Raw genomic sequence first — 11,040 nt, forward strand, 5'->3', positions numbered from 1 at the left:
GAACACAGTGTAAGAGAGCTGTTATCTCAACCACTGCAGGAAGTCAATAAAATCTAAAGTTGACAGCTCCAAAAACAGCAGTAATATATATATGTATTATTTAGAAATAGGGAGACAAAACATATGACAAAAGTAAAAACTGAATAAAGCCTTTGGGGACTAAGAGAGTAGGGGCATTCTAAATCTTGCAATATTATTTGATTTAAAAAATGAAATGTTTAATAAAAACAAATTAATTTTAAGAAAGTTGCTAGAAGGCTACACAAAAAAACCTAAAAGTGGTTACACCCGTGGAGCTAGAATAAAGGACCAGGAGTAGAAAAAGAATATTCACTTTTCACTTAACTTGTTCTTGCATGGTTTTACTATCAACATCTGTTGTTTTTATGACAGTTTTTATACGTTTAAAAGACAAACTAATCAACTAAATTTAGTCGCTAAAGAGAATTTATCTTAACCCTCAGGTGGGTTGGGGCAGAAAAGTTGAAACCTACTGATTCATATCAAACGAAGTCCAGGGTGAATCAGTAACTTGATCAGACACAGCCTTAGTTAGCACCCAGGTCTTCACTGGGGACCAAGGGAAGAAGCTGCTTCTAATCTCTCCCTGCTTCAGAAGGAACACATAAATACAATATAAAGATTAAGTCTCATCATCTTTGAATATTTATAGATCCCGATGATAACGTGAAGGAGCCCAGGTCTGAAAGACCACGTAGAGAGGCCCAGATCAGCAAAGAACCGCCCAGGCAAATGACTGTTGTTGAAAACCATTAAATTTTGGAGTGTCTTGTTATGCAACAATAAGTAACCAATACAATCTACTCTTTAAAAAAAGAAAATATTCTTGTTCTATAACTATCCAGACGCCACCACACTATTATAATCCTGCTTTCCGACGGTGGTGAAAATTTTCCCTTTTAAATATTTAAACTTTAAAAGAAAAAATAACCACAAGCTAAACTGAATATTTAATACATTTTGTAGGATTAGAAGGAATGCAACAAGGATTAGAACTTTAAGATACACATTAGACAATTGAGCAAAACGTGTTCCACTTTTCAAAGTTTCTATTTTCCTGTCTTCCCTAGAGCAATAAACAGTAACTACTATTTTCATAGATAAACAGCTCCATTGTTAGACAGTAATCCTCTCTTTATATTTCAAGTCATTATCATCTCCAAAATGACCTTTCATTTCACTGCACAGTCTCACCGCACTGTTTCACAGTACAATTGTACTCTACTCAAATTGGAAGAGCCTGAATAAAAGCTAGAGGCCCAAGGATTCGTAGGTAATTTAGGAACAGTGTCTAGTGGCACAAACCTTCTAGCAGTAGTAGAAATGAAAGCTACTTTAATGAGAAAGGAACTCAGGAATGAGGTAATTAAATATAACTAAATACATTTAAAATATAAATACTACTGCGTGTTTTCTCATTAGTATCAGGTAAAATGAAACTATCTATCCCGAATTCTGGTCTCAGAGAAAAAGGTCAGAGACAGTTATAAAGAAGGTGCTTCATATTATCAGGTCCATCTTTAAAACAATGAGATCCTTTGGGACAATCCCATCAGTCCTTTTTATCAGAGATTTCTGTTGGTCCTTTTGTTGGTAGTCCATTCACGTCTGCACCCTAAAATGAAAAACCATAGTAGATATTACTACAACAAATGAAACTCATTATAAGAGACATTCTCTTTAAAAACAGACAGTAAACTTCAGAACGAAAAAACTCTGCTTCTAGAAATGTGCAGGATGGCTAAAAATTAGTGCAGGTGAACACAGTCTAAATTGAACTTAACAAGTACCAATGCTAAAACCAAAAGAGTTGTCTAGGTATTCATTTAAAAAAATTATTTCATTTTGTTTTTTAAAAAATTTCTATGATCCTTCCAATTAAATCTCTTACCAAAGTTATCAGTGAAACTGGCTTATTTTAGTATCATCTCTTCTTGTCCATTAGCTATTTACCATTAAATAGCCAGCCAGGTAATACTGGTTATTATCTTGGCCATAGGGCAAGGGGCAAATGCATTAATCAGAAGCCTAGTTTAAAACGAATGCTAACTACTTTAAAAAAACATCCCAAAGCCTTCTATTTTAAAAAAGAAGAAACTTAAGACACAGTAATGAAGCTTCTGGGTCCAAGAACTTGCCTTTCCAAAAGCCAAGTATTTCACCCTGACTGACCACCCCCCTTAACTGGCCCTTATTCAAGACATTTTAATGTTCCTACCTTATAGTCTCCTTTGCCTTTGTTTTTATCACTGGATTCTCGTATAGCTTTTCCAGGCCACATACGACTAACAAAGGGGGAAATCAGGGGGTATATATATGGCTCCAGGAATTTTTTGTAGATCCAGAGCAGAACTGGAATGACAATACAAGGAATGCACACCATTGTCCCAGCCTTGAGCTCCTCAACTGTTGATAGACACGATGAAAAAGCAAATTAGTTCATCATAGATTAACGACAGAAGGAACGTACCTAGATTAAGATATTTGAAAGGACGATTTCTACATTGAAGAAAAAAACTATTAGCTAAAAGCAAGAGTGTATTATATAAAAATGCTATCTGCAAGGTAAAGGAACAGGTGGCAGGCATGAGAATAATAGTGAGGCTCCTGTCTCCAAACCTCTCCAATCACTGCTCGTCAACCACAAATTTGATGATAAACGACAGACACCAACACCTGCTGGGTGCTAGGCAGTTAAGCCCTTTGTATCTATCAACTCACTCAGTCCTCAAAATACCCAGTGAGGCTGGGCACCCGTGCTATCGCCATTTACAGACAAAGCAAAGGAGACAGAAAAACATTAACGAACTTGGCAATTATGCCTTATACTCCAGTTTAGTGTGAGTATGAGGGGAGAATCACCTTCAGGGACTTGACAACGTCGATTAGCCAAACCTAAAATGCTAATGGCAAAATCTTATAATATGAAAGTCTCCTCTAAGATATCACTTTGCAAGACCTCTAGGATGCAAACTGGCTGGCCCTTCCCAGGCAAGAACTCTTGCTTAATATATTTGCTTTTTGTTTTTCATGGCAATTAAGGTGTACCAAGTAACACAAAATGTTATTTAATATTATTGTTAAAAGTTGTCCACTTCCAAAAATTAACACCTCTAATTTCTTTGATGATTAGAAATCATCTTGAAATTTCTCAACATCAATAATTTCTTGAAAAAGAACCAATACTACTTCCATAGTATATCATTAAACCAAAGACTTCCTGAATTTACAAGAATTTTTAATCCCTTAGAGTAGGACTTTAAGAAGCTTCAGAACAGTGCATAAGGCTAACTCAGTATATTAAAATTTCCTATTTTCAAAATATTGCAAATTAAGTGGTATCTGTTGGCAAATGAGTCGGCACCATGACTACATTGAAGCAATTTAAAATTATTCACGATACAAGAGAACAGTGGTATAGATAATGCAGACTAAACGGGGCTTTGAAATGATACAAGAGCTATAAACAAATAAAAATGAGGGGCCAGCCCCCACCCAGTGGTTAAGTTCGCACACTCGGCTTAGGCAGCCCAGGGTTTCGCCAGTTCAAATCCTGGGCGCGGACATGGCACCACTCACCAGGCCATGCTGAGGCGGCGTGCCACAACTACACAAGGACCCACAACTAAAAATATACAACTGTGTAACAGGGGTCTTGGGGAGAAAAAGGAAAAATAAAATCTTTAAAACAAAAACAAAAATGTCAACGTACATCAAGGAATGACCAGCTTTTTTATAAAGGATTCATAACTGGATTCTTTAAAACAGTTCCCTAGTCAAATCAAAATAACAAGTATTACCAAAATATTTTGCTCCGAAATTTTAAAGAACATATTCTTTGATTAAAATATGCCAAATAAGTAGTGAGTCTTTTTACAGCATTTTTTGAAGAATCATTATTTTTGGCCATAGACATTTAGACTGCGATCTGCAGAGACTTAAAGAGATGATCCGGTTTACGTCTTGCACACTCTCACAGGCACCATAGCACAGCAATCAATAAGACTGGCTGGAAGCTGGCTGGATTTGAGACCTGCTTCCACCACTTTCTAGAGGATATTCCTGGGCAAATTTAACCAGTCTGTGCCGTAATTCCCTCATGAGTAAAACGAAGACGATAATACTATCTCACTGGGATGTAGTTTGGATTAGATAACTTAACAGGAACACAAGGCTCAGACCAGTGCCTGCATATATTAAGTGCTACTTAAGTGCTATTACCATACAAAGAAAAAAAAAAAAAACAGATCCAGAAGCTGTGACTTGCCCAAAGTTCACACAAAGAATTCTCTTCTGGTTTCCTAGCTCAAGTCCCTTTCCCCTTCCAAAAACACAATGATCATGTTACTTCTTTCGGACCAAACATTCAAAACCAACTAAACTCTTCAAAACAACTGGCGATGCTCGAGCACTAGGCTAAGCTGATGGCTAGCAATCCCTCCAACATAAAAATTCATTTTTACCTACTAGTAATCGGTGTGTTTTGAATGAACTCTCAAGAATAAATACTACTAATCACTTAAGTCATCATTACGGCTTTTATAAAACTTTCCAGTTCTTTCACAATGAAACCACAGTATTTTATCTTTCTTAATCCTCAACATGACTCTTCAATGAGCCATTTTACTACATACATGTGGAAACTGTGGCTTAGAAAGGTCTAGAAGGCGGCTATGATAAATTGGCAAAACTATTTTCTTCACTCTCTCCAAGGCAATTCTCGGATATTACAACGAAGCGAGCAAAATAGATTAAAGTTGCTGCAGGAGCGGAATATTCTTTCGTTCGACGCAGTCCAGCACAAGGAGAGGAACAGGCTGAGGCGCTCTCAGAAAGCGGGCAGGTGCAGGGGGGAGCGCCACCTCCCTTTAACTGACCCCGTTCGGCATATCATTTTACTGGAGACGAGAGCGCGGGACCGGCGGAGTCAAAGACAACGACTGAAAAGATGGAGAGGATGACTGAACGATGGTGGAGAGAACAGCGAAGCCGAGCCCACGGGCCAAGGGAAAGAATAAACGGATACAAAGGAACGGGGGCCGCCGCAGGCAGACGTGAAGGCGAGGGGTGGGCAGGGGCGCACGAACGGAGGGCGAAGCGGGGTACAGAGAGCGCGCAGGCGGGCCCGAGGCGCCGGGGGCAGGAGAGCCGCGCACCGGCTGGGCTCGGTCGGCGCGGCCCGGGCTGGAGCCTGCGGAGCAGCTCGATAGCACCGAGGCCACAGCCCTTCCCCACCCCGAACCCCAGCCGCAAACCCAGGCCCCATGCCCCGCTCACCCGCGACCACCAAGCCCAAGTGGAAATGGCCGCACTTCCGGTGGGAGGGACGTGCTGCCGCCGAGCCAATGGGCACCGCAGAAGGGGCCGACAAAGGCGCGCCTGCGTCAGCCTGACGACGCACAGGGCGTAACGGTGACGCGGGGGCGGGGCCCGGCGCGGCTTCCGGCGCGGCAGCCGTTGGCTCAGAGCCTGCGGGAGCAGGGCAGGGCTGGGAGTCCGAGGGTCCGCCCCCAACGCCAGCAGGAAAGTCATTGAGCCGGGAAAGACGCCAGAGCCGGTGGTTCGCTGCCCACAGGGAAGGTTACACCGTTTGCACGGGATCGCTGGGATCTTTTCGAACGCAGTTCTGGCTAAGTTATTCACTCGGCTAGTTAAGAGTGTCGTAAATTCAAGGGCAGGAAAAATTAATATTAAAGTCAGCTTGACAGCTAGATGTGATCAGAGACCGTGTTCGGAGAATATGGAGAAAATGGGACCCTTACACTGCCGGTAGGACTGAAAATGGCACAACTACATTGAAAACGAATGGGTTTCTCAAACGTTTACTAAAGTTACCATGTGATCCAGCAATTCCACTCTTGGCACATACCCAAGAGAAATGAGAACATGCCTACCCAAAAACTTGTACTACACGAAGGCTCACAGCAGCACTATTTGTAACAGGTAAAAAACCCCACAAAACCGAAATGTTCAACTCATTAAATAGCCTACTCAGGGAACGAACTGTTCGTCAATAACAAAGTAGAAACATCCTGCAACATGAACCCTGAAAACATTGGGCTAAGTCAAAGCCAGTGACAAAGGGCCATATAAGGCAGGCGCTCTATATCCCCCTGCAGATACCAACAGATGAGGGTATTGTGATGTCACTTGTATCAAATATCCAGAATAGACAAATCTATATAGACAGAAATACTAAGTGGTACCCTAGGGCTGGAGTGACAGCTAACCACTGCCAAGGTCCCTCTTTGGGATAATGAAATGTTCTAAAATTGACTATGGTTACATAAGTGACTATACTAAAAGCCAGTGAACTATGAATTTGTGAATTGTAACAGTGTGTCCAATCTCAAAGTGGTTGGAAAAAACTTTCAGACATTTCCCCATGTTCAAATTCTGTCTTATGCAAAGAAACACCGAGAGGTTCAAAACAGCATGTTTATGAACCAAAACCAATGGCACAGGGCGAACAATGTGTTTCTAATTCTAATCAAAAGAAAGAAGAGAGCTTGTTTGACCCATCTTGTGAGGACATTTGAAATATATTTACTAATAAAGACAACCAGCGTTCTGCTTTTATTTATATTTGCATTTATTTTATGCTGAATTTATTCCCGGGCCATAAGTTTTTGTTTCTTCAGTTTCTTCTGGGATATCTGGGGGGAAAAATAAAAGGACTGTTAAGTTTCCTGAAGAAACCCAAGCTACATCTTAAAGGAGTAGGTCAAAGTTGAGTGAACTAATTGGAAACTTCAACATAAGGGAAAAAGTCCTTTAGCGGAGAAAAGGGGTATGGGGGGAGGGGCAGACAGGAGGAAATCTAAAGTGGAGGAGAGCCGACTCTTCAGAGGCAGGGAGCCTAGCTGTTAAAGACCAAGTGGCAGCAAGGATGGAGGATAACATTTAAGTGATAAAATCAACAGAAACTAAATTCATTAAATATGAAGGGAGGAGTCTAGAATCATTCCCAGTTTCTTTGCTTGCTTCATTTACTAAAAACAAGATTATCAGATTTGGGGGGGAGAAGGGTGGTGGAGTGAAGGGAGTGGCCCATTTTTGGACATGTAATTGTTTTTTTAAAGATTGGCACCTGAGTTGACGTCTGTTGCCAATCTTCTCTCTTTTTTCCCTCCTTCTTCCCAAAGCAGCCCCCCGCCCCTCCGGTACAGAGTTGTATATTCTAGTTGTAGGTCCTTCTGGCTCTGCCATGGGGGACGCCACCTCAGCATGGCTTGATTAGCAGTGCCATGTCGGGGCCCAGGATCCGAACCAGCGGAAAACCAGGGCCACCAACGCAAAGCATGCAATCTTAACCAGTCAGCCACAAGGCTGGCCCCAGAGATATTGCATGTGAAGTGGCCGTGGACATCTAGCTGGGGCCATCAGCAGATAATCACATAGTTCTGATGTACTGAATAAAAAGTTCTACTTACTATTAATCAAGAAACAAACGAGACCCACGAAAGCCAAAACAAAATGAGTAAAAAACTGCCGGTTGCTCAGAATAGTATTCTTTCACGGTTGTTCCAAAGGTGTCCTAAGTTAGTCATCACAGCAACCACAAATCTAGTATCACACACAAATGAAGCTGAGCAACGGCCGAGTAATTTACCTTTTTCTTCTGTGCAACCTCCTCTTCTGGTTTAGGAACGATTTGCTCTTTTTCAGTAAGGATCATCTCGATGTGGCAGGGAGAGCTCATGTAGGGGTTGATCCGACCATGGGCTCTGTATGTCCTGCGCCGCATCTTGGGAGCTTTGTTCACCTGGATATGCTCAATGACCAGAGAATCGACATCCAAACCCTGGGAAGAGGAAAGGGGGAACAAAATCAGACACCATCTTTATCATTTAACATTACTGGAAAATCAAGTCCCTGCCTTAATGAGACCATTTTTGAAAGGCAATCCGTAAGACTTTAAACAGCTTATTTGTTCAAACACTTGTTTTCACCTTTATTCTAAGTGCCCTTCCTTAAATCTAAGGACGGACCAAAACTCAGTGCTAAATGCACTTTGTTTATAAGTGGCGTCCTTAAAAGTCATAAGGGGAGGGGAGTTACAGGATCTGGTAGTGTCAATTTCTAAGCCTTGATATAAGTAAGATTTTGGCAGCATGAATTAGCAGCTAGAAGGGTTACAACAGCCAGAAAGACCAACATTAATTCCACTTTTGGACCAGAATTCCAAATGCAAAATGGTAATGGATGATGGCCAAAATGGATAAACCTGTCTTTGGTTGATTAATATCACTTGATTTTAACTTAACTGAAATTTAACATGTCTCTCCATTACAAATGTAGGCAACAAACCACATGTACCATTACAAAGACAATCAATTTGGTAACTTATTCCTTTGTAATACTAGGTATTTTATCATCTGTATAACAAATCTGCACAACAGCAACATTAATGGAACAATCATCCAAGTTGGATGCATATAAAGATGTCACAGGTTCGGGTACCTTAAGTTCAGCATTACTCTCTGCATTCTTAAGCATGTGCAGTAAAAATTCAGCACTCTTTTTGGGCCACCGACCCTGTGTCCAGCCCCACTGTTTGGCCTGAAAGAAAATGGAGAGACTATTAGTCATTTCCTGATTTAAATCAACGTTACAACCAAGTTGCATTTATTTTATCCAACATCAAGGTTGCTCAGAACATTGTTTTTTTCATGGTTAATCCAAAGGTGTCCTAAGATTGTCATCACAGCAACCAGAGTCTGATTACAGGCAGGCCTTAGCCATTCTCACCCCATTCAATCACTTTCCCTTATACTCTGCCTTTTCAAATGGCAGCCACGAATTCTCACCTGGGCACACCTACCAACGCCGCCATTGTATCGACGGAACGGCACGCACTGCTTCTTTAAAGTGACATCCTTCAGATACTTGGTAGCTTTTCGGATGTGCATACCCTTGATGGCCTGGGCAGTTTCACGAGTGTTCTAAATATAATAATATAAACTGAGCGTTAACTATGTGAAAGGATCACCATTTCTAAAGTAACTTTAACATTAAATTCTCAGATGTTTAAAATGTCCACATATTATCAAGTGCTAAAACCTTTCCATTCTTGGGAGGTGAGGTAATACAGTGAGAAAAACGGATCTGTGATTGAGAACCAGGGGGGCTTGGTTTGAAGCTATGAAAAAACAAATCCTAAACCTGTTTATTCACTGTAGTCTCTTAAACTCCATATCTTATCCTTACAATTACTGTTGCATACGTTCATCTGTACACTCGGTTCGCAAGTAGTTCTCTAGTAGTTTTACCCAATTCCACAAATCCTACATCAAAGCGCTCATTATAAACTGATGGTTAAAGACAAAAAGGTGGCTGCTCAGAACTGATTAATTTTCACGGTAAATCCAAAGGTGTCCTAAGAAAAGCATCACGGCAGCTACCTTTTCAGAATAGTCAAAACACACCGGGACACATGGAAGACGCTTAGAGCATGACCATGATGCACCTACCTTAAAGTGGACACGAAGATTCGAACCTCTTGATTTGCATGCTAAAAGATGAGCAAAGCTTTCGTTAATTTTCGGCATCTTATGGTTTCTCTTACCCCAAAATAAGAAACATGCACCCCTTTCCTGTTCACTTACACTTTGTAGGGTTTTCCGGGTCAAGTGAGTAGCGAACCATTTTCGGAGATCACCTGCAAGGGAGCAGAGTTAATTCTGTCAATACACATCTACAGTAACTTACAGTTTAAACACGTATCAAATGCTACCAACAGCTGCTCAGAGAGTAGTTGTTTTCATGATTAATCCAAAGGTGTCCTAAGAAATGCCATCATCGCAGCTGCCCTGCTCTCCATCCACAGCCTGCATCCCCTTTACGTCTACCAGTGACTACAGCAGCGCTGACACCCGACTGGTGACAAGGACCTCATCACCCTCTGACCCTCGAAGAAGACAGAGCCTGTTTCCATCCAACTCGGGATCCTTCAGGCGTAAACCGACCCGGAAGAACTCGACTACAGCCCTCTACAGACCCCACCTGGGCTCACACGGCCTCCCCAGCAACGCTGTCCCTCCGCACACTTTCAGACTGCCACCACGCCAGCGAGTCTGAAACGCTCCTGCGCAAAGGAGCGAAGCCTCGATCCGACTCGACTCTATCGCTCCGCAACTTTCTCTCCTTGCGGCCACCACTCACCGCGAAACACTGGACCTCTGGAGTCGGAGGCCGTCCCGACCGCGGGCCGCCTGAAACCCCACCACCCCCATTCCCGTCCATCGCGCCCCTCTGCGGGAAGCAGAGACCGTACGCCCACGGCGCGCCAAGTCGGGCGCTCCGACACGTCCCCCGCGCAGAGGAACACCGCCTTCAGCGAGGAATCAGTAGTTGCCAGAGTCCTCTTCCCAGGGGTCTCGAGATGGGCACCCCCGAGGCCAGGATGGCGGCGATGATCAGAGGATTGAGCACTCGGAGACGTACCGCTACGAAACACTCACCTCAGGCCGCAGACGTGAAGAGGAAGAGCGGTAGCTTCTGGGAGAATTCGTGGTCACTCGACCTCTCGCGAGATTCCCCGCCGGGGGGGGTGGGGGGAGCGAGATTTGAAGAGGGGAGGAGGAAAGCAAAGGAGAAAGGGAGTGTGGAATATGTTTTAGAAGATCTGAAAACGAGTTGACTCCTTAGAGACCGTCTCAAAATTCTCCTTTTTTTTCTATCTGGAAATAAAGATTTTAAATATCAATCAATTAAAAACAAGTTTGTAGTTCTAGGACAGGACCACGTATTATGAGATACAGACGAAACATTTATTCATCAACATTCGTTAGATTTGACAATGTGGTCACGTACCCCTGAAAGTGGTTTGTAAATGGATAATTAAGAAAATGCAAAGGATGGGATGTAATTAAGATAATCAGAAAATTCTCAGGATAGGAATATCACCCAATCAGTTGTACGGCAAGCTATGTAAAGGATGTGCTAGGCGAAGGGTCTGGGTCCCCACTGCCCCTTCTAGATCTTCATCTGGTAGAGAAAAACACTTGGGTATTATCT

At 42.5% G+C, this 11,040-nt stretch overlaps 2 protein-coding genes and 4 non-coding genes across 10 annotated transcripts; all 6 read right to left on the reverse strand.

Annotated features, from left to right (window-relative positions):
- Positions 1–959: 959 nt before the first annotated feature.
- C7H18orf32 (chromosome 7 C18orf32 homolog) lies at positions 960–5,440 on the reverse strand. Its single transcript, XM_008514694.2, has 3 exons — positions 5,299–5,440; positions 2,240–2,427; positions 960–1,636 (listed from the first exon to the last, which is right to left on the reverse strand). Exons 2-3 carry the CDS (start codon positions 2,402–2,404, stop codon positions 1,574–1,576), a joined length of 228 nt encoding a protein of 75 aa, XP_008512916.1. The 5' UTR covers positions 2,405–2,427; positions 5,299–5,440; the 3' UTR covers positions 960–1,573.
- Positions 5,441–6,589: 1,149 nt separating this feature from the next.
- RPL17 (ribosomal protein L17) lies at positions 6,590–10,570 on the reverse strand. 5 transcript variants are annotated; one of them, XM_008514695.2, is made up of 7 exons: positions 10,485–10,570; positions 9,630–9,682; positions 9,495–9,535; positions 8,832–8,966; positions 8,485–8,583; positions 7,634–7,825; positions 6,590–6,677 (listed from the first exon to the last, which is right to left on the reverse strand). In XM_008514695.2, the coding sequence occupies exons 2-7, from the start codon at positions 9,667–9,669 to the stop codon at positions 6,630–6,632; spliced, it is 555 nt and encodes a 184-aa protein (XP_008512917.1). In that variant the 5' UTR covers positions 9,670–9,682; positions 10,485–10,570; the 3' UTR covers positions 6,590–6,629. The 5 variants fall into 5 exon arrangements, with proteins under 5 accessions (XP_008512917.1, XP_070486293.1, XP_070486294.1 ...); XM_070630192.1 differs by having other exon boundaries at positions 10,298–10,494; XM_070630193.1 differs by having other exon boundaries at positions 10,293–10,494.
- LOC139084976 (small nucleolar RNA SNORD58) lies at positions 7,516–7,579 on the reverse strand. The gene has a single exon (XR_011542913.1). It is a non-coding gene; the product is annotated as a small nucleolar RNA SNORD58 (small nucleolar RNA).
- LOC139084974 (small nucleolar RNA SNORD58) lies at positions 8,670–8,734 on the reverse strand. Its single transcript, XR_011542911.1, has one exon. It is a non-coding gene; the product is annotated as a small nucleolar RNA SNORD58 (small nucleolar RNA).
- LOC139084975 (small nucleolar RNA SNORD58) lies at positions 9,357–9,421 on the reverse strand. The gene has a single exon (XR_011542912.1). It is a non-coding gene; the product is annotated as a small nucleolar RNA SNORD58 (small nucleolar RNA).
- LOC139084977 (small nucleolar RNA SNORD58) lies at positions 9,763–9,828 on the reverse strand. The gene has a single exon (XR_011542914.1). It is a non-coding gene; the product is annotated as a small nucleolar RNA SNORD58 (small nucleolar RNA).
- Positions 10,571–11,040: the final 470 nt, after the last annotated feature.

Source organism: Equus przewalskii, chromosome 7, assembly GCF_037783145.1.
Source record: "Equus przewalskii isolate Varuska chromosome 7, EquPr2, whole genome shotgun sequence".
Taxonomy (NCBI): Eukaryota; Metazoa; Chordata; class Mammalia; order Perissodactyla; family Equidae; genus Equus; species Equus przewalskii.